Source organism: Oryctolagus cuniculus, chromosome 2, assembly GCF_051225735.1.
Source record: "Oryctolagus cuniculus isolate XC-2025 breed Fujian yellow rabbit chromosome 2, ASM5122573v1, whole genome shotgun sequence".
In the NCBI taxonomy this organism is placed as follows: domain Eukaryota; kingdom Metazoa; phylum Chordata; class Mammalia; order Lagomorpha; family Leporidae; genus Oryctolagus; species Oryctolagus cuniculus.
This window is the reverse complement of record NC_142868.1, coordinates 32,066,452-32,088,863: the sequence shown is the minus strand read 5'-3', so window position 1 is coordinate 32,088,863 and position 22,412 is coordinate 32,066,452. Positions and strand designations below refer to the sequence as shown.

At 49.7% G+C, this 22,412-nt stretch overlaps 2 protein-coding genes across 5 annotated transcripts in view; one reads left to right on the top strand and one right to left on the bottom strand.

The window, feature by feature from the left end:
• Positions 1-6,145, bottom strand: part of TBC1D1 (TBC1 domain family member 1) — a 219,400-nt gene extending 213,255 nt beyond the window's left edge. Inside the window, exon 1 of one of the 3 annotated variants that reach the window (XM_089325244.1) lies at positions 6,021-6,145. The gene's annotated coding sequence lies outside the window, so the exon portion shown is untranslated. Of the gene's footprint in view, positions 1-4,909; positions 5,198-6,020 lie in introns of those variants that run through there. The other 2 variants (XM_017350653.4, XM_051830768.3) reach the window with 2 other exon arrangements.
• Positions 4,455-7,125, top strand: LOC127485988 (uncharacterized). Of its 2 annotated transcripts, XM_089325252.1 has the most exons (4): positions 4,461-4,956; positions 5,094-5,883; positions 6,471-6,613; positions 6,872-7,125. In XM_089325252.1, the coding sequence occupies exons 1-4, from the start codon at positions 4,566-4,568 to the stop codon at positions 6,883-6,885; spliced, it is 1,338 nt and encodes a 445-aa protein (XP_089181378.1). In that variant the 5' UTR covers positions 4,461-4,565; the 3' UTR covers positions 6,886-7,125. The 2 variants fall into 2 exon arrangements, with proteins under 2 accessions (XP_089181376.1, XP_089181378.1); XM_089325250.1 differs by lacking the exon at positions 6,872-7,125 and having other exon boundaries at positions 4,455-4,956; positions 6,471-6,844.
• Positions 7,126-22,412: the final 15,287 nt, after the last annotated feature.

Genomic DNA, 22,412 nt, shown 5'->3' with positions numbered 1-22,412 from the left:
ACTTTTAAGAGGTGGGGCCTAGTGGCAGACGGTTGGGTCATGTCCACCTTTGTGAAGGAACTAATGCTGGTTGAGCGGAGTGGTTATATCTCACACGAGTGAGTTAGTTCCTACAAGACTGGGTTAATATGAAAGACCGAGCCTATCTCCTCCTTGCTCTGTTGCTTCTTCTCTCACCTCGTGACTCTCACCCTCTGGCTCACTCCCATCACGTGATGCCACCTGCCATGCTGTGATGGCGCAGTCAGGGGGCTCTCCCAGGCTCCAGAATTGTTAGCCAGATCAGTTTTTTTTTTTCACGCTAAAATGTCCAGCCTCAGGAATTTTGTTTAGCAACACAAGCCAAAGGGGAGGAGGGAAAGTGAGGAGGTGGCAGAGAGAGGGTGCTGGTGGCCTCTGGCTCCAGGCCAGGTTAGGACCAGCCAACAATGACTACTGCTGGGGATCCAGGATGAACAGGAAGTCCTTGGGTGGTCACTTATTTCCCTTTGTGAACCAATGGTTTCATTTCCCTGTTCTTCATCCCAGATAGAGTGGGCATCTCTACCTGAGCAGTTATGCCACAGACTCGAGCACTCTGACATCACGCAGGAGGATGGCTGGCTTGGCTACACCGTGTCTCCACTTCCTGCAGAGAATCTCACCCCAATCAGAGAAGTGTGTTGCTCCTTCAGCAGTCACCCACTGGGGCAGCAAGTCTTGGATGGGAGAGACACTCACCAGCACAGGGAGTGCCTGAAACAGCGTCTCCAGTATTAGGCTGCAGCTCTAGTTTGACATGTAAGTTTTTTAAAGGGACATTTACCTCATTTTTTTAATGTAAGAGGGAGAGAGGGAGACAGGAAAAGACAGAGAGAGACTGACTTGGGAATCAGGAACACAACACAGGTCTCCCATGTGGGTAGCTGGACCCTAACTATTTGAGCCCTCACCTGCTGTCTCCCAGGGTCTACACTGGCAGGAAGCTAGAATCAGGAGATGGAGCCAGGAGTTGTACCCAGTGGGCTAGACCAAACACCTGCCTCAAAAGTAAGGTTTTTAAATTATTTCCTTCTTACATAAATCAGAGCCAATTCAAGCGTAGGCCTTCAGAATGCCACTGTAGGGGCCCACGCTGTGGCGTGGTGGGTGAAGCTGCTGCCTGCAGTGCCGACATCCCATATGGGGCACTGGTTTGAATCCCAGCTGGTCCACTTCCGATCCAGCTTTCTGTTGTGGCCTGAGAGAGCAGTGGAGGATGGCCCAAGTCCTTGGGCCCCTGTACCCAAGTGGGAGACTCAAAAGAAGCTCCTGGCTCCGGATTGGTGCAGCTCCAGCTGTAGTGGCCATCTGGGGAGTGAACTAGCAGATGGAAGACCTCTCTCCCTCTGCCTCTCTGTAACCCTACCATTCAAATAAATAAATAAATCTTTAAAAAAGAGAATACCATCGTCACTTCCTGTGTTCTCTTACACTGCATTTCATAGGATAACAGAGTTGACCTTTAGGGACTGTGTATAACCCTTCCTCCTATGTACTCTCCTAAAAGTAACAACAGTTAACACATAATACTGTGTGTTGGGGCCGGTGCTGTGGTGCAGCGGGTTAACGTCCTGGCCTGAAGCACCGGCATCCCATATGGGCGCCAGTTCTAGTCCCGGCTGCTCCTCTTCTGATGCAGCTCTCTGCTACGGCCTGGAAAAGCAGTAGAAGATGGCCCAAGTCTTTGGGCCGCTGCACCCACATGGGAGACCCAGAAGAAGCTCCTGGCTCCTGGCTCTGGATCAGCGCAGCTCCGGCCATTGCAGCCATCTGGGGAGTGATCCAGCGGATGGAAGACTTCTCTCTCTCTTTCCCTCTGCCTCTCCTCTCTCTGTGTAACTCTGACTTTCAAACAAATAAATAAATCTTAAAAAAAAAAAAAAAAAACAAACACTATGCATCTTACAGCCCTGGGCAGTAAGGACTCTTGCTGCCATCTTTGATATGGCTTGCTACAGACCGATATGGTCATCATCATCTCCAGCTCAAGGTGAGACAGGAACAGTGGTGGCACAGGGAAAGGGAGTCATCTATCCAAGGAGCCACTAGCAGGGAGTGGCAGAATCAGGATTTGAACCCAAGTCCTTTGGCTCTGGAGTTACTGCCTGTTCCTCGCCACTTTGCCAAAGGCATAGCTGCTGACCCACGATCTCCTCTTGGACTCTGTATATACAGGATCTTCCGTACAGTCATAACTGTGTTTTATCACCCCCTTTGTACAGAAGGATCCCCTTGCTCATCAATGGCAAAGGCAGGATTTGAATCCAGATCTGGCTCCTGCACAAATGGCTTTGCCAGTGTAACAGTATCTTTGGGAGAGAGTAAGCCTCAAATAACTAATGAATTGACCAAGTTGTTCTACCTGAATTTACCTGGCCTCTAAGTTGTACTCTAGAAATATTAAATTGCTAAATTACAGAATACCATTAATAGTGAGTTCTCACTATGTAACAAGCATTGTTCTAAGCACTTCAAATGTACAAATTCATTCATTGTGACAACTCCCTAAGTGCTACCTACTTTGTAAGTTTAAATCCACTGGTCACAAATGATATGTTGTTAAAATTAAGTAAGCACATTATCATTTTCGGAGAAAAAGGCTTTTCTTTCAAAGCAAGCAGGACCACCAAAATTAGATGTCTCTTTGTTGGTGTTAACACATATTCTCTACATTTTTCACAGTTTCATTGCAACTTTAATGTCAGGATTATTTCATGTGGTCCAAATATGACAAATCTTTTTCCAAACACTTGAAACTTGAAAAGAGCTACAATGCCCTTTAATCCAAGAACCCAGCAAAAGGAAACGTCAGCTTGGAATTTTAGAAAATTTTGAAAAATGGAAATCTTCATGTCTTTTGGGAAGAATCTTTTAAAAAAACATTTCATATAGGAATGTGGAATGGGAAAGGAAGAAATGAAACGTCATCAAGGGAATGCAGAAAGTAACAGTTGTGATGGGAAACTCAGATCCTTTGATATCACTACAGGGCTACCACCCCCACCCCCTGTGGCTGCTGAGTGGACGCTGGCATTTTAATGAACAGAGTCCACCCCTCCAGGCTTAATGACCAAGAAAAGAAAGGGCTGTGAAACAGATCAAGTGCTGGGGCGATGGGGCCATTAAACTTGAGAAGGGCAGCATGGCGACAAGGAAAGGGCAAAGCAGAGGCTGCCAGCGGCACCCACCAAGCCCCCAGCCCTGTCAGCGCCAACAGGTCACAGTGAACTGTGACAAAATCCGGTCTGTCATCTGTGATTTATAACCACATCCAAGGAGTCCCCACCCCACCCCACCCCTCCCCCATTCTGCCGGTTTGCAAATGGCTGGGCATATCCCCATAAAAGCCTTTGTTTTCATTATTCCTTGATGATTTTGTTTCCTATTTTGAACCACACTTACTCGTTTTAATGTCCCCTTGGCTCAGTTACTATCAGGATAGTCCCTAGGTGTAGTCACTTCAGGAAACAACCCCCTACACATTACACAAACATCCCTGCACTCAACACTCCGCTCCCTCTCCAGTCGCTCATGTTATGTCAATGCTTACTTACGGTTAAATCTGGAAAGACAACACTTGCTATGGTCATATTCCCCTACAACACACACACACACACACACACACACACAGGAGACTCTGACAGCACAAAGTTGTTAAAACACCTGTTCGCTAGGGCAATCAAACCTTCCTCAAACAAGAACACAATGCCCTTATCCCCGCAGGAGGTGACCTAGGAGGGGGCTGACTGTGAGGTACACCCCCCCCCCCACCACCAAGAGAACACATTTCAAACACGTCATACCTCAACACATCTAGAAAAGGGGCAGGACTCACTCGGCTGGCGAACCCAAGGGAGTGACAGAAAGTGAAGACAGAAAGCTGTCAAGCCCTCCTGCAAAGTGGGGTCCCAGCCTCTTGGTTGCTACTCTTTTCATTCTGCCACCCTCACCCCTCCCACACAGATCCAGCGCCCAGAAACAAGGAGCCACAGAGGTGGGCATCCCCCACTCCTGCAGAGTGACTTCCTGCTCTCCCAAGGGAAGGCACTGCTCCAGGGGGCCCTGCACTCAGCTCAGGTCCCAGGCAAAAGTTGAGACCTCTGGACTTGGGGAGATGGCCGAGCTTCTTGGGCCCGACCCATTGAAACCAGGTCATTTAAACAGGCTCTTTCAAAGTCTGATTACAGGAGAGGCTGAAATCGTCCAATCTTCTAAGGGAGGAAGAGCCAGAGATAAAGTGAACGCTGATCCACACATTCGGGGCGCTCTGAAAATCAAACCGTGTCGTGGAGGGAACAACCATCACTTTCGATTTCTTTTCCTTTTAAAGCAACTTCCACAGATTAGGCTATTTTCAAATAAAATCGCGACAGGGAAAGCCACGTCCAGGTGGATTTCAGACAAAATGACGTCTCTTCCACAAACCAGCAGCAAGGTGTGGCGGAGTGCGGAGGGTCTCACCATCCCGCCGCCACCAGGAAGCCGCTGCGAACCTTTCAGTTTGGTTTCAAAATGACTGAGACAGGATGTGCCCATAGAAAGAAATGTTGCGCGCACGGGTGGAGCTGCCAAAGTTACTACTGCAAAGTACCCTGGACTTTGAAAGCATGACGTGGGGTGACTCTGCCCACCCTCCTCCCAATCTGGCCTTCCAAACACCAGAGCCCGGGAGATACTCGGAGGGAGGGGAGGCGGGAGACGCGGGGGCCACCGAGCCAGAGAGGGCAGGGGAGACGCCTGACTGGGCTCCCGGGGCTTTGTGCATCGCAAGGTTTCGTTTTCGTCCAACTAGGAGGGCAGCGAGGGACCCCGAGGGGTCCCCCGCTGTGGGATCCCGCCGACTCGGCGGCTGGCGGGAGACGAGGGCGAAGCCGCCCAAGGCGCCTACCTGTGCGGCGGTGCGCTCAGAACCCGGGGCCCCGCCGGGGCGCGCAGGTGCTGCTCGGGGGCATCCTGGGGCCGGCCTGGGCGCGCGGGGCATCCATCGTGCGGGGCTAGCCGCGCTCTCCCCGCCGCCGGGGGCCGGGGCTGGCTCCCTTGGGCTGGACTCCCGCCTCTTCTCCACCCGGCAGAGGACAGAGCGGGTCCCACGGCGACGACAGCAACAGGCACCGAGGCGCGGACCGCGGCGGCGGCAGACGAAGAGGAGGAGGAGGCGGTGGAGGAGGAGGTGTCTGCGCGCGCGGCTCGCGTTTCCTCCTCCCGGCTGGGCGAGCGCGGGGGAGGCGAGGGGCGGGCAGCAGCCGGGATCTCCCTGCCCCGTCCCCCGGGAGCCGAGAGGGGGCCACGGTGCCCCCCTTCCCCGCCGCGCCGTGTGACTGCCCCGGCGCCACGGCCCGGCCCCGCGAGTCCCAGGCGGGCAGCAGCTGCTGCAGTGCGGGTCCACCGCGGCCTTTGGCGGCCCTGGCTCCCGCCCGGGTGCTCCATATTCGGCCCTCCTCTGGGGGTCCTGCCGGAGTCGGCGGGAGCGGACCGGGTGCGGGGGCCGCCGTCCCATCCAGCCCTGGCGCAGGGTCCTAGCCCAGCGACCTCCAGAGCAGCCGGGCCCGCGCGTGATCAGGGCCCTCGCGGCGGGATGCGCGGTCGCACACGCTGTCCCCGGCGGCCTATTTATAGCTGGTGGCACTGCCCGAAGCTCGCTCGGCCTGGGAGGCCCTCAGCAGGTGGTACTGCCAGCCTGCTCTCCGCGCTCCCGCAGGAACCTCGCCTCAGCTGCACCCTCGCCTTCTGCCTCCGACAGCGACACGGTGGGAACTGCCCACCTGGCTGTCCCCGCGTCACCTCCCTCCTGTCTAGGGGGCGAAACTGTGCACGGTCGTGCGAGGCGCTGGCGCACGCTCGGCAGGAAAATCAGAGCCTGAGGTAATAGCCAAGGCTGAGGTGGCCCCTCCCCGCGCATTAAACCCCAGTGAATCCCAGTCGCGATCGTTTTTCCCTTCCCTCCGCGGTGCGCCCAGCACCCACGCATGAACACACACACACGCGCCACACGCGCATACCCTGGCGGTCCCGCCCTACGTCAGGTGTGAGGAGTTCTCAGCGGTGTAAGGAGAGATGCAGGGGTGATGTGAAAGTTGAGAGCGCCAGCTCCTCGGGATTAGGCCAACTTCTGCAGGTGCAAGCCTCTCCCACGCACACCTCTCCAGGTGCAACCTCTCCAGATTCCAGCGGCTTCAACGGGGGGCGCGCGGGGTGGGGGGGCGCAATCTCACTCCCAGGGGAATGGAACAGCTGCCATCTCCCGAGCCAGGGAGGGGAGAGAGAGTGGGAAGAGGGAGAGGAGCACCCAGTTGGGGGAAGCATATCTGGCTCTGGGTTTTTGCTTACTGTAGCTGGAAGGAGACCTTAGGGATATGGCTCCAAGTTTGAGCTTTAGGGTTGGAAATGGGCACAACCCCAATTCCTCCGCTGCTCTGGCTGAAGTAAGCTGCTGGTCTTTTGCTGTCCAGGCTCTTACCTGGAAAACTGAAGGGATGCACAGTGTGGAGGTTCACTGTGGGGATGAGAGAGATGTGCGCCGCGGATGTGACGGGCCACAAGGAGAGGCCCAGCTACAGCCGCTGCGGCTCAGGAGGCTTCTGGAATTGCTACGGTACCGTCCCCTGCCCGGGAATAGGGCTCCCTGAAGCCACTGAGGCTCTTAGAGCCCTTTTATTTGGGACATTTTTTTGTGGGATTCCCTTTGGATGCCTATATCCTGGGAGGTATGTTTTAAGTGGGACACAGAAATTTTACCCCCAGTGTGATTTAGCACTCTGATAATAGCTAAAGCTTTATTCATAGAGGGCTTAGCCCGTGTGGGGCCTTGTGCTAAATACTCTACGTGTATTGTCTCTAATCCTCCCCAAAGCGCAGCAAAGATGATTGAATCCATTGGACCCACGAGGAAACAGCAGTTAGTGCATGTTGGAAGCTGCAGGACTACTCAGTCCTTAGAGGTCTGAGATCCAAAACCCTGCACAACACTCCCCCCGCCTCCATCTCCGGCCCCTGCCTTGCTGCCTTGTAGGCCTTAACCCATTCTTTGTTACAGCACAGCTATGTGTTTCACCCAAAATCTTTGTAATAAAGGAGTGAGGAATGTGTTCACATTCCCCCATGTGGCCTGGGTTATGGAACTTATTTTCCTCCTGATGACAAGCCTGGGTAAACCAGTTAAGCTGTGGTGCACCTCCAGATCAGACCTTAATTAGTTCATTTTCTTACCTGGAACCCTTCTACATTCTCTTTCCCTCTGTGCAATGGCCTGCTCAGTGCACTGACCTCCAGAGACCTAGGCTGTTGGCACAGGGACAGTGCCACCCATTTCACAGGCACCCTCAACTGTCTTTTTTTTTTAATTTAATTAATTAATTAGTTTGAAAGGCAGAGTTACAGAGAGGCAGAGGCAGAGAAAGAGAGGTCTTCTATCCACTAGTTCACTCCCCCAAATGACCCCAACAGCCAGAGCTGGGCTGATCTGAAGCCAGGAGCCAGGAGCTTTTTCTGGGTGTTCCATGAGGGTACAGGGGCCCAAGGATTTGGGCCATCTTCTGCTGCTTTTCTAGGCCATTGCAGAGAATGGGATCGAAGTGGAGCAGCCAGGATTTGAACCCGTGCCCATATGCAGTGCTGGCACTGCAGGCAGTGGCTTTACCTGCTATGCCACAGTGCTGACTCCCTCGAGTGCCCTTCATACCCAACCTGAACCAGTTGTCTAACACCCCTGCCACTACCTGCCCTGTGAGGGGGTCAGGCCAGCTGGCACACACATCACTGGCAGGATGCTGTTTCCAACCCCCTTCGATTCTGCCACTCCTTTTTCTTTTGCCCACTCTCCTCCTCCCACTCTTCCCTAGACCCCCAGGCCCAGAGTGCAGGAAAGCTCAGGTAGAGGTAGGCAGCCAGGTGGGGTGCCTGACCAGATCACAAGGAAGGAAGCAGAGGAGTAGGGGCAGAGGCTTACAGGGGCTCCTGTTTCGCATGATGCTGTAGTGGTAGAAGAAAACGTTCCTTCTCCCTGTGCTGAAACCCAGCGAGTTCCAGCCTGAACATTCAGAACTCAATGGCAAGTGGCTATTTGCTTTGACCCTAACCCGGGTCAGGGAAGGCCCATGGCTTTGTGAGAAGCAGCAATGCCTGGGTCACTTTTCCTGGGTGTTAGTGCCCTAGGAATGATCATGAGGGATTTCAGAGCACTTTTAGCTTCCTGGAAACAGACCACCCTCTATTTTTTTTTTTTTAACATTTTTAAGCTTTTATTCAGTGAGAGAAATGCATAGGAGAGTGAGGGCCCTATCTGAAAGAGAGAAATCTGGGTTCATACTGAACACCAGGAGCCAGCCATGTGGGGGAACGTGCAGGCCAGGAAGCATGGGGCAGGTGGCCCGAAAGCCGCGTGTCCTGGTGGTGCAGGGGCAGCAGGTGTCTGCAATGGCAAAAGACCAAAGAAAAGGGAAAGGGCTGGGCACACCGTGTCCCAGGCTTTTAATCCACTTCCAGAGGGGCGTGGTAATTAGCCTGATTGGCTGGTGGGCACGCAGGTGCAGACCACCCTCTAATAATACACAATAAAGACAGTTGAACTCTTCTCAGCTGTGCAGAATTCACTTGGCCACCTCTCCATCTTGCAGCTGTGGCAGGAAGAAGACGCTCCAGCAGGGTGGGGAGGGCCACCTTGAGCTGGGCAGGGTGGAGAGGAAAGAGCTTACCACTCAGCTGTCACAGGCAAACGCCATTGTGTAGGAGGGACCTTGCCCCTTCCCCTACACATGTAGCCCTGGGACTCCCAGCCGAGGGTGGGGGGCAGTAGAGCCTTAGGGACAGCAATGGAGGGCCAGGAAGGTGTTGTTTGTAGCTCTTTAAGTCACCACCAACAGAACTAAGTAGGGGACCGGGCCAGATGCTTCTGTGACTGTGCCTCTGACCTCTGGTTCTCCAGATGGGTGTGGCCCAGGAGCACAGGTGTGGTGACCTGCCGCACAAGGGCATTTAGCTGACGCCAGAAACCCCTGATGGGAGGGCATCGGCCATCATGGCTGCTGCATTGCCTTGTCTGGACAACCTCTGCACCTCCAGCTCATCCTAAAACTCTGCCACGCACCACTGTTGTGGGGTTTCCCCTACAAATGCTTTCTTAAGTTAGTCATTTACAACATCATTAATAATTTGTTAATGAAAGCCTGACAAACTACAGCTGCAGAACTCTAGAAATTTGTAAACCAATGAAACTATTAAAGCAAGTAGGGGGCCAGAGGCTAAAGGAAACAGAGGCCACCTTACTTTTAAAAATGTTAAGGGAACCATATAAGAATCTAAAGTTAAACATCTGGTTAATATGGAGAAGAGACCTTAATACAATTATTCATTTATTATTATAACTGTTAGTTAGATCCTTAGCTGTTCGTATGAGTTAGAAAGACAAACCCTAATTATTGTTATGATGTGTTTTTGCTTAAATTCAAGATAAGGTAAGAGTTGGTAACTTGAGAGAATATTTCTAAAAGTGGCATCAATGAAGGCAGAAACTAAGGTTGCAATGGACAAAGGCTAGGATTCTCAGGGAGTTCTCAGCTGCTCTCCTTGTTTGGGGGTGAGTTTCTGGAGCCCTAGATGGACACGGCTGTGAGACAAGTCTGCACTCAGTGGGAAAAGCATCAGGATAGAGGCTATGCATGGTTGAACTCTTTTCTGCTGCGCAGAATTCTCTTAGCCAAGGCTATGCACCAAGGCCATGCAATTGCCAGCCCTGCCAATCCGAGACACAACTTTTTAGCATCCAAAGAGTAAGTTGTCAGAACCAAGTATCTTAATGAGCTGTAAGAGATATTTTTCACGACAAGAAAATGGAATAAAGGCAAGATCAGAGACTCCGTTACATCGACTTGCCTATAATACTAGGTCCCTGAAATTGCTTCTCGAAAGGCATAATAATGATGAAATATAACGATGATTAAGCAAACAGATAGCCAATGTCGATTTTGGAATCTCAGCCATTTCAATAAACAGGAGTTTTACTGCGTGAAGAACTTGCGCTTATGATGGGTGAGATGCCATAAATCCACGCGGGGAGGGAATGGCGGTCTGCGCGCTGGAGCCCCGCGGGAGGCTTCTGTGAAGTGTCTGAGCTCCTTTTATGGACAAAGAAGATAAAACTCTGGGCACTGCTTCCACTTTCCTTTCCAGCAGCCTCTCCCGTTTGTCACTGCTGTGCTCAGGCAACCGCTCCAGGCAGCTCTCTGCCGACGTGCAGCGACGTGCAGCCTTTCCCTGGGGCTCTCACAGCTGAGCTGGTTTCGTGGTTCCGGGCATCGGGCACTGAGCTGAGTGAGTGCTAAATAGCCCATTGCTGTTCCCTTGGTCACATTGGTCTGAGAGCAAAGAGAAGTTCTCTGTAACCTGTCAGAGTTAGTTATGGATCTCAGGGATGAAGCTTTCAATCTTGCAGGGCCCTCACTTCGTTTAGCCCCCGATGTCGTTTTGCCATAGCTGGTACGTGATGTATCACCTCACCTCGGATGCTGCGGCTGGCTAGCCTGTCTATTGCTTTTGCTCCCTCAAGTCTGTTCTCGACATATTGACCAAGTGAATTTGTTGAAGTATCGTTGGATCATGCCCCTGCTCAGCTTAGAACGCTCTGCGCCCTTAAGGATTTCCTGGAGAAAAGGTTAAAGCGCTTATGAGGGTGTGTAGAGCCCTATAGGATCCTCCCCCTCCTGCACTCCCGCACCAATACCTTGGTACTTCATCACCTGCTGCAGCCACACTGGCCGCGCTGTTACTCAAAGCTGCCAGGCACACTGCTGCCCTGGGGCCTTGGAGCGCACAGCTCCCTCTGCCTCGGGTGTTCCTCTCTCAGACATTTACATGGCCCTACTTCCTTCACTTGCTTCAGGGCTTTGTTTACATCACCTTCTCCATGCGGCATTCCTAGGAAAGTTTTTGAAAATAGAAACCAACTCTATACCTGCACACACACACACACACACACACACACTTATTCTTACTCCCTTTTCCTGCATTATATTTCTCCATAGCACTTGCCCTCTCATATGTCAACTGGCTGCTTGTTTATCTTGTTTTTTTTTTTTTATTATTTTTTTTTTTTGACAGGCAGAGTGGACAGTGAGAGACAGAGAGAAAGGTCTTCCTTTGCCGTTGGTTCACCCTCCAATGGCCGCCGCGGCCGGCGCACCACGCTGATCCGATGGCAGGAGCCAGGAGCCAGGTGCTTTTCCTGGTCTCCCATGGGGTGCAGGGCCCAAGCACCTGGGCCATCCTCCACTGCACTCCCTGGCCACAGCAGAGAGCTGGCCTGGAAGAGGGGCAACCGGGACAGAATCCGGCGCCCCGACGGGGACTAGAACCCGGAGTGCCGTCACCGCAAGGCGGAGGATTAGCCTAGTGAGCCATGGCGCCGGCCTGTTTATCTTGTTTGTCACTTGTCCTTATTCTTACCCCCTTCTGTGGAGCAGAAAATTCTGTATGTTTTGCTCACTGCTCTGTCTTCAATGCATAGTTTAGAACCCAGCACCTGGTGGGCATCCAGTAAATATGTGCTGAGCAAGTGAATGAATGACAACAACTCATAATATATAATATTTGTGAATTCACTGGCCTCCTTATTATATGAGCATAATCTATAATTGTGGGGAGCAAACCGGACTAGACTGTTACTGGAATTAAGACTTATTCTATGCATCTGCTCTCCCACAATATGGCGCTGGGAGAGAAGTAAACAGCTTCCGCACAGCTGCCTCCAGTTCAACCAATTAACTGTAGGACTTGCTCCTGATTGGAGAGCAGCGTACTCGGCGTGTGGGCAGCCGAGTTGGGATTGGCGGAGGAGGACTATAAAGGAGGAGAGAGACGGCATGCACCAGGAACATCTATGGGGGACATCTAAGGGAACCCGTGCAGCCCCCGAGAGAGCCGGCCGGCGGTGTGCCGCTCCCCTGCGGAAGTGGGGAATGTGGCCAGGGGGAACTGCCCTTCCACGGAGGTGGAAGGGATAGTAGCCAACCCGGGAAGAACCAGCAGCAAACCCGGGGAGGGCCGAGCAGACGAAAGAACAGCGCAGGGTCCTGTGTTGCTCCTCCACGAAGAGGGGGAGCGACATAATGGTGCCGTGACTCGGATAGGAAACCTAGGACGGATAGAAAACTTAGGAGGGAAGAAACGTGACTCGGATAGGAAACCTAGCTTGGATAGGAAACCTAGGACGGATAGGAAACTTAGGAGGGAAGAAACGGGAAGAAACGGGTAGAATTGGGAAAATATCGGAGAGAGAGACTAGCAAACAGCCTAGGGAAAATACCGGAGAGAGAGACTAGCAAACAGCCTAGGGAAAAGCCGGACGAAAAGGGTGCCGGAAGAAGCTATTGAAAGCCTAGGCATAGACTCGGATACGGACTACGGGGGGAAGCTGGGAGGAATCTCTAAGGTCGAAAGCGAAAGTGAAAGCTAGAACAAACAGACTCGGACGCGGACTGTGGGGAGAGGCCAGGAGAAATGAGGGAGGAATATCGTTGGAGGAAAGCTTGGGGAAACATACCGGGTAGAGAAAAATGTTAGGGAAATTGAAGCCGCGGGGGGCAGGCCAAGGCGGAAACGAAAGCCACTTTGGGGTTCTCAAGTTAGCCCGGGAATAGGGGGCGAAAAGTTGAAGCCAGAAGCTGAAACGTGAGCCTGGTTGGGATCCGTCTGATTAGCCCGGGGAGCAAAGGACGGGAAGCCAAACCGTGGGGCGGAGACGTACGCTGGGTTGAATTCGCCAGGCTAGCCCGGGGAACTTGGATTGAATGCTAGTGGTGGAGACGCAAGCTACGCTGTGTTACTCGCGGAAGCCGCCGCGTGCAGAGAGAGCACGGGACGTGAATAGATAGGGAACGCTGGCGAGGCCGTGGTTCAGACGCGAAAGGGTTAAGCGTGGAGACCGCGGAGCGCGCGAAGCCGGGAAGCTGCGCAGATGAGAGAGGCGCGCGGGCTGAAGCGGCGCAGAGCCGGGAACCCGCCGGCAGGGCGAGGTGCCGGAAAGCCGCAGGGATAAGAGAAACAGAAGTTTTAGAAGTAAAGTGAGAGAAATAGGAATGCTGGAAGATAGAAGTAAAATGGGAGAAATAGGAATGCCCGGAGATAGAGAAATAGAGAAATAAAAAGGCCTCCCTACAACACTGCAATGTGAGAGCTTGGATTCGGTCTGCCTAATCAAGTGAGGCGATGAGCACCTGCGGGCAGCTAGCAGCTTATGCGCCGCAGGTCACCGAAGACAGGCACGAATTAACATCAGTAAAGCTTCCCCACAATGCAACAATGAGAAGGCTTGGATTCGGTTTGCCTGATAGGTTTTGTAAACACCTGCAGGCAGTTCTAGCAGAGCAGAGCATGCGCTTCAGGGCACCGAACACAGGCACGCATCAGCGCCTAAAAACCTCCTCACAATGGCGAAGAGAGGACCCGGATTCGGTTTTCCTGATTGATAGGACTTGTAAGAGCCTGTGGCAACTCTAGCAAGTAGAGCAGAGTGTGTGCCGCGGGACACCGAAGACAGGCGCGTATCAACGCCAAAAAATAAAAAGAAAGGGGGATCTGTGGGGAGCAAACCGGACTAGACTGTTACTGGAATTAAGACTTATTCTATGCATCTGCTCTCCCACAATATGGCGCTGGGAGAGAAGTAAACAGCTTCCGCACAGCTGCCTCCAGTTCAACCAATTAACTGTAGGACTTGCTCCTGATTGGAGAGCAGCGTACTCGGCGTGTGGGCAGCCGAGTTGGGATTGGCGGAGGAGGACTATAAAGGAGGAGAGAGACGGCATGCACCAGGAACATCTATGGGGGACATCTAAGGGAACCCGTGCAGCCCCCGAGAGAGCCGGCCGGCGGTGTGCCGCTCCCCTGCGGAAGTGGGGAATGTGGCCAGGGGGAACTGCCCTTCCACGGAGGTGGAAGGGATAGTAGCCAACCCGGGAAGAACCAGCAGCAAACCCGGGGAGGGCCGAGCAGACAAAAGAACAGCGCAGGGTCCTGTGTTGCTCCTCCACGAAGAGGGAGAGCGACAATAATATAATATGGTATAATTATATGAGTATAATACTTTTCTTAGATTGGACTTTCCTGTTACCCTGTGTGTTCATTGGGTTTCTTAACTGTCCTAAGAGGCCTGTTAGTCCTGTCCCCAGGCGAGCTGGATGGTAAACCATGACTCTTTGTCTTACCATCATCAGAGGATCTGATTTCCAGATGTGCTGTTAAAGTCATGGGACAACTGAGAACTCACTGGCACTCAAGATTTGTCAAACCTTTGGTAGAGGAAGACGTGATTGTGGAGACCTGAACGACAGACAGTCCCCTGGGCTTCTAGAATCTGGATCACACAACATCAGTTCCTTGTCAGGTCTACCCAGGTGAACAGAAGTGTGCCTGGGCTATGTCCAGAAGACTAATTTTATTGAGTTGCACTTTAATATTATTCCTTCTGTCTATAGTGGGAAAATACATTTTATTAAAATTCCCTATTTGCTCTGACGATATTTAATATCTTACCTAGCATATTTTTTAAACTTTTATTTAATGAATATAAATTTCCAAAGTACAGCTTATGGATTACCATGGCTTCCCCCCCGCCATAACTTCCCTCCTGCCTGCAACCCTCCCATCTCCCGCTCCCTCTCCCCTTCCATTCACATCAAGATTCATTTTCAATTATCTTTATATACAGAAGATCAGTTTATCATATATTAAGTAAAGATTTCAACAGTTTGTACCCACACAGCATATTTTTAAGAAGAACCCAGGAAACACCTTTTTCTCAGGGATATTCCAGGAAAAACCTTTCCTTCCTTAAGCAACTGGTTGTCTGTCCATCCTTGCGCTGACCACTGGGCTCAAGGACCAGATTTGGGGTTCAATGTTTGGTAAGCATCAAGATTCCTTCATATTCTAAATGATTCACAAATGCCCTTTCTAAGCCATTGCTAGATTGTGCCATTCTTCATCCATCCAAGACAAAATACAGATAATCATGTATAATTTCATAAAACTAAACTAGAATACTCTGTATTGAGATCATGCTTTTCCTAGTTTATAGGTATTCACAAAGAGAATTTCTTTTTAAGGTTTATTTGAAAGGCAGAGTTACAAAGAAGCAGAGGCAGAGAGAGAGAGAATCTTCCATCCACTGGTTCGCTTCCCAAGTGGCCACAATAGTTGGAGCTGGGCTGATCTGAAGCCAGGAGCCAGGAGCTTCTTCTGGGTCTCCCACATGGGTACAGGGTCCCAAGGGCTTGGGCCATCTTGTACTGCTTTCCCAGGCCATAGCAGATAGCTGGATCAGAAGTGGAGCAGCAGGGACTCAAACCAGTGCCCATATGGGATACCGGTGCTGCAGGTGGCAGCCTTACCCGCTGTGCCACAACACCGGCTCTAAGAATATTTCTTTTATAAAGTTATGATACGAGTCAACAGTGGAATGCTGTTTTGCTTGTTTTTATTTTGGTTTTTAATGTCTTTACTTGACCAAAGAACATGATAGTGTCCCTTTGTCAATTCCTAGAATTTGGAGAAATATTGCTCATTCATAAAATCCACAAAAAATAGTCTAGAAGTGTGGGTTTTACCTTACTCCTGTTTTCATTCTACCTTCAATCTTCTATCCACTAATTTTTTTGTTTATTTTTACTAGAATACTCCTTTGCTATGACTTTTCACTTTTGAAATGTGACTTCTTGCGTTTTTAAAAATTATTTTTAATTAATTAACTAATTGATTAACAGTCAGAGAGATGGACAGATACAGACAGGGATCCCATCCACTAGTTCACTCCTCAAATGCCTGCAATGCAGCCAGGAATTGGGAACAAAATCTAGGTCTAAACGTGAGTGGTAGGGGTCCAACTCCTTTAGTCATCATCATTGCCTCCCAGGGTCTGCCATAGCAAGAAGCTGGCGTCAGGAGCCGGAACTGGGACTCAAACTCACTGACTTGGAAGTGGGATGTTGGTATCTTAACCACTAGGCAAAACGCCAGCCTTTCCACTTATTTTTAAATGTTTCGATGCCTTGAATACGTTGAAGCTACCTTCAGGCAGTTCTGGAATGTGGCAGATATGAATGAGAGAAGGAATGAATGAGCAGGTTTGTACAAGGCAGAGGACAGATCGACTTGGTTGGCATGGCCAGCAGCTGAACACCGCATCACGCGTTTTCATTCATCGTCACCTCAGGCCATCTGCACGGTGCACGGTATTTCTCATTCCTATGTCTCATCTTGTTTCACCTTTTCAGCAGCCCCTACGGGTGTTATTTCCCATTTCCTTCATTTTTGGGGGGCTTAAGGAGTTTAGATGAATTGTCCTAAAGCAAAAACTTGTAGGCAAGAAATTGGAATTTTAGCCTGCATGCTCTGCCTGTGAGCCTAATTCTTCAACTGAAGTGACCCAAAAAGTTCTTGAAAAATTGAGTTAAAAGATAAATTTATCTTGGTGCCAAAAATTTGAAATCCATTAATAATTTTTCATGAAGTGCATTTATTTGAACTTTTTAAAGACTTCGTGTACCATAGTGTGAGTTTATTTATCTATTTATAAGATTTATTTATTTATTTAGAAGGCAGAGTTAGGCATAGAGGGAGAGACAGAGACAGAGAGGGATAGTTTCCATCTGCTGGTTCACTCGCCTAATGGCTGCAACGGCTGAGCTGAGCCGATCCGAAGCTAGGAGCCAGGAACTTCATGTCTGCCACATTCCATGCAGGTGCAGGGGCCCAAGCACCTGAGCCATCTTTGACTGCTTTCCCAGAGCACAGCAGAGAGCTGGATCAAAGAGGAGCAACCAGGACTTGAACCGGCACCCATATGGAATACTGGCCTTGTAGGTGCATATTCACCCGCCAAGCCACAGCACTGAGTTTTAAAATGACTGTTTTTGAGAGTTGTGTTGCACTGAATTGTTCTGTTGGGTTAGCAAGAAAAAGGGAAGGTTTGGTTATTCCCTTGGCTTTCAGCATAGCCTTCCCGTCTAGAGGCGTTCTGGTAGAACTGCGTGGCCATGAGCCTCTCTGACCCTTCAGCCTCAGGAGAACATGCATGGAACTGAGTGTCCCTCCATCAGCACATGCTAAAGAAATGCGCCCTGGGCGAGGCTCCTTTGGGTCGCTTTTCCATGGCATAGGGATTTGTATCTTGTCAGTGGAACAGTGGAAGCTAGCACTTCAGTACTTAGCGGTTTCCTTTCAACCCTGAATCTGAGTCGAGATGGTCAGCCTCTCCTCACTTTCCTGTTGCTAAATACAAGTGGGAGATGAAGTTCTCCTTTCTTAAATGGAATGTGGGCTCTTGATTGGGACATTTAGAGAGAAAATTAAGTAAGAAGTAGAATTACCAAGATTCCCGAACTGGCAGGGAGGCACCGTCAGGGACTTAGCGGAGCTTGGTTGGTGAGCTGTGCGTGCCACCCTCTCGTGCCAGGCATGGAGGTCACGCAGACAAAGAGGAGGCATCGTCCGTGCACTCAGCATCTTCTGCTCTCTAACGCAGCACTCACTCAGTCATTTAGTCAGTGTTATGGGCTCTGCAGGACCTCAGTCTGCGTTCCAACTTTCCCCTCTGTTGTAGCATAAAAGCAGCCATAAAGGACTGGGCAACAAACCAGTGTTCCAGTGAGAACGGCTGCCGAAACGTGAAGTTCCGAAGTTCTTCCATGTCATGAAATAGGATTCTTCTTTCCCAGTCACTTAAAAGTGTGAAAATTAAGGTGGGTGTTTGGCATAGTGGTTCAGATACTGCATGGGAGACCCAGAGCTCATATCAGAGTGTCAGGGGCCCGGGTCCGTTCCTGCTTCCTGCTAATGTGCACGCTGGCAGGCAGCAGCTGATGGCTCATAGAGTTGGGTCCTTGCCATCCACATGGGAGACTCAGATCGAGTTCCAGGCCATCAGTTTGAGCCTAGTCCAGCTCTGGCTATTGCGGGCACCTGGGGAGTGAACCAACAGATGGGCGCCCTGTCTGTCTCTCTGACTCTAAAGTACAATAAATAAGCATATTTCCAAGGTATATAAAAACCTTTTGTTCACAGATCTTACATCATCAAGCAGCCAGATCTGCATCCCATATTGCAGGGACTGGGTTTGATTCCTGGCTCCAGCTCCCAAGTCCAGCTTCCTGCCAATGCACACCCTAGGCGGCAGCAGTGCTAGTTCAAGGAGTCTGGTCTCTGATGCCCACGTGGGAGACAAGTTGAGCTGTTGGCTCCTAGCTCCAGCTCTGTTCCAGCCCTGGCTGTCATAGGCATTTGAGGAGTAAATCGGCAGAGAGAAGACTTCTCTTTCTCTCTTTCTCCTTCTCTTTCTCTCCTCAAAGAAACAAATTTTAAAAATAAGGGAACTGATTAAATAGATTGCATTACTTCCAGATAGTAGCATCCTGTTTAGCTGCTAAAGAGAATGAAGGGCCAGCACTGTAGCGTAGCCAGTAAAAGCTGCTGCCTGCAGTGCCGGCATCCTATATGGGCGCCAGTTTGAGACTCAGCTGCTCCACTTTGATCCCGCTCTCTGCTATGGCCTGGGAAAGCAGTAGAAGATGGCTCAAGTGCTTGGGTCCCTGCACCACATGGGAGACCCAGAAGAAGCTCCTGGCTCCCGGTTTCGGAATGGCACAGCTCCAGTTGTTTCGGCCACTTGGGGTGTGAACCAGTAGATGGAAGACCGCTCTCTCTCTCTCTCTCTCTCTCGCTCTCTCTCTCTCTCTCTGCCTCTCCTTCTCTCTCTGTATAACTCTGACTTTCAAATAAATAAAAAAATTTTCAAAAAATAAAAAAAAAGAGAATGATATTGGAGGTCATTGTGGGGCAGTAGTTTAAGCCACTGCTCGGGACACCCGCGTCCCATACCGGAGTGCCTGGGATTGAGTACTGTGTTGTCTTCAATCCAGTTTCCTGCTAGTGTCCTTGGGAAGCAGCAGATGACGGCCCAAGTACTTGTGTTCCAAGTACTTGGCTTCCTGTCACTCACATGGGAGACCAGATGGAGTTACTGGCTCCTGGCTATGGCCTGGCCCAGCCCCCCTGGCTATTTTGGCCATTTGGGGAGTGAACCAACAGATGGAAGATCTCTTTCTCTCTCTCACTCTGCTTTTCAAATAAACAAATCTTTTAAAAAAAGAAACTTGTCCAATGTCACATACTAAGTTGTGGAAATTCAGTCAGCCTGGCTATAGAGCCCAAAACCTTACCTCGTAGAGGGTGTGATGGGTACAGTCTACATATGATATTTTTTCCTGGCTTTACTGAAATGTAACTGAGAAATAAATTTAATATGTACAACATGATGATTTGCTATACATATGTAATGTGAAGTTACTACAATCAAGTTATGTAACACACTTTAACTTCACCTAATTGCCATTTTGTGTGTATTGGAGAGAATATGTAAGATGTACTCTCTTAGCAAAAATCAAATACACAGTCGCCACTGTTCACTGCAGTCCTGTGCCATACCTTAGATCTGTGTGTCTTTCTCAACTTACGATGGAAAGTGTGCATCCTTTGACCAACATCTTCCCAATTCCCTCCACTCCCCAGCCACGGGTGCCCACTATTCTACTCTCTGCCACTGTGAGGTTAACGTTTTTAGATTGCACATACAAGCGTCATGCAGTGTTTATCTTCTGCACCCGGCTCATTTCATATTGTCACAAATGGCAGCATCCCCACTGGTTGTTTTAAGAAGGCTGAATGATATTCCACTCTGTGTGTGATATGACAATTTATCTTCTCATTTTTAACAAGGATTTATTAATTTATTTGAAAGTCAGAGGGACAGGGAGAGAGAGAGAGAGAGATTTTCTATCTACCAGTTTGCTCTCCAGATGGCCACAACAGCTATGACTAGAGCAGACCAAATCCAGGAGCCAGGAACCACATCTGGGTCCCTTACATGAATGGCAGGGGCCCAAGTACTTGAGGTACGTTCAACTGCTGCTTTCCCAGGCACATTAGCAGGGAGCTGGAAGGGGAGAAGCCGAGACTTGACCTGTCACTATGATATGGGATGCCAGCATCACAAGGGGTGGCCTAATCTACTGCAGATATTCCTTGGAATACTAATTTATTTTCCTTCTGATAGATGAATATATCCAAACTTGGAATTGCTGGACCATATGATAGTTCTATCTGTAATTTTTGGGTGAATCTCCATGCAGTTTTCCATGGGCTCTGTTTTCTCCACACCCCCACCAAAACTTATTTCTTACCTTTTTATAAACAATTACCCTAACAGATGTGAAGTAACAGTTCACTGTGGAGTTGATTTGCATTTCCTTGATGATTAGTGACACTAAGCACCTGCTGGCCATTGGTGCTTCTCCTTTAGAAAAATGCTGATTCAGATCCCTTGCCTGTTTTTTTAAGAAAGCTTTTATTTAATAAATATAAATTCATAGGTACAGCTTTACAGCTTTTGGATTATACAGGTTCCTTTGCCTGTTTTTAATCTTTTTCTTTTTTGCTATTGAGTTGTATGAGTTCCTTATATATTTTGGTTATTAACCCCTTATTGGATATATGGTTTGCAAATATTAGACTGTGGGGAGCAACTCGGACTAGACTAAGTTACTGGAATTAAGACTTATTCTATGCATCTGCTCTCCCACAATATGGCGCTGGGAGAGGAGAAAACAGCTTCTACGCAGCTGCCTCTTGCCAACTTGAGTGATGACCTCCAGGAGCTGATCCTGCTCCTGATTGGAGGAGAGCAGCGTACTCGGCGTGTGGGCAGCCGAGTTGGGATTGGCGGAGGAGGACTATAAAGGAGGAGAGAGACGGCATGCACCAGGAACATCTAAGGGGAACATCTATCTGAAGGAACACCTGTGCAGCCCCTGAGAGAGCCGGCCGGCGGTGTGCCGCTCCCCTGCGGAAGTGGGGAAAGTGGCCAGGGGGAACTGCCCTTCCACGGAGGTGGAAGGGACAGTAGCCAACCCGGGAAGAACCAGCAGCAAACCCGGGGAGGGCCGAGCAGACAAAAGAACAGCGTAGGGTCCTGTGTCGTTCCCCCACGAAGACGGGGAGCGACATAATGGTGCCGTGACTCGGATGTGAAGCCTAGGCAGGGTTTTGTGTCGTTCCTCCACGAAGAGGGGGAGCGACATTAGACATGTTTTTTTCCTTTTTACAGATTACTGTTAACATCTGAGAAACAGGACAGCAAAGGGATACCAGTTTTTGAAGCATTGTTGCACATACTAAATGGATGGATGATGAAATGAAACATAATTTATGATTTTAATTCGTTCTCTGCCAATTATAGCAATACTTACAATTTGGCAATTTATAAAGTGCTTTCACATAGGTCATATTACATCATCGCTTCAACAAAGATATTTTAGCTGTTACAAAAGCATTCTTCCTATATTTAGAATGGGTGGAGAGTGATGAACAATGCAACATTGTTTTAGTAAAAGTCTGGAAACAACTGGAACACCCATCTTTTACCTGGAGGGCTGAAATGCATTGGCAGGAATATGTACAGTGTATACCCATTTGTGAGCAAATGTAAACTATTTCAACCTCTTAATTGTTTCAAGGTTTCTAAGCTTGGAAAATGGCATACTCTATCTTTTTATTATTGTGATATCAACATTTTCCCAAATCATATGTATACCTTGGTCAAATGTTGAGGGTCTGTTTCATTTACAAGGTCAGCCCTCTTAACTCTAAGTACATTTCTCTTTGCCTTCAGATTTCCACTCACCTGCCAGCCTCTGCCTTCTCTGCTAGTGATGATTCTCAAAGCAGCAGAACCTTCGGATCTCTGTTACTGATGACAGGGATGGCACTGATGATGTGAACAGATGAAGGGGAATAACACTGGTGGAGTGGTATGGCTTCACAACCTTTTTTCAAAATCTTTCCCTTTGTCTCACTTTGTGCAATGATCAATAGCTGCTTAACACAGAAATGCCTCCTCCGGGGAGAACGGCATGGGCAGCACAGGATTCAAGAGCTTTCTGTGCTGTGCCCTCTGCAAAGAAGGGGCTAAAGGCGCTCACTCTCCGTTCTGATGGCTGCAGCAATGAGTCAAGTCCTTCGCAGACAACGTGCACACTGAGAGTGTCTGAAACTTCTTGCTGCCATATCAACAAAGAGCACGGTTCCTGTTCCAGGCTTCGGATCAGAGTGCAGTCTCCCTGCTTCCATCCAGGGCAGCTGATCCATTCAAGCAAGGCTTCCACCAGATCTCCTCGTGCATTCTCACATCTTGCTCACGTTTCTTCTTTAGTTTGTGGATCTTTATAACTCAGTGTAAGAACGAAATTTCACTCTACAACAGGCGAATGATAAATTAAGAGGAATCACTACACCTAGCAGTGTGACAAATCACTCTGAACCACAGACATCCCACACAGCTCCCAAAGCAA

Excerpts from the sequence above, each read along its gene's own strand:
- LOC127485988 (XM_089325250.1), top strand. The coding sequence starts at position 4,566 with ATGTTGCGCGCACGGGTGGAGCTGCCAAAGTTACTACTGCAAAGTACC. Across the intron at positions 4,957-5,093 it reads GGCCCCGCCGGGGCGCGCAG|AGGACAGAGCGGGTCCCACG; the intron begins GTGCTGCTCGGG and ends TCCACCCGGCAG. Across the intron at positions 5,884-6,470 it reads CAGGAAAATCAGAGCCTGAG|GCTCTTACCTGGAAAACTGA; the intron begins GTAATAGCCAAG and ends TTTGCTGTCCAG.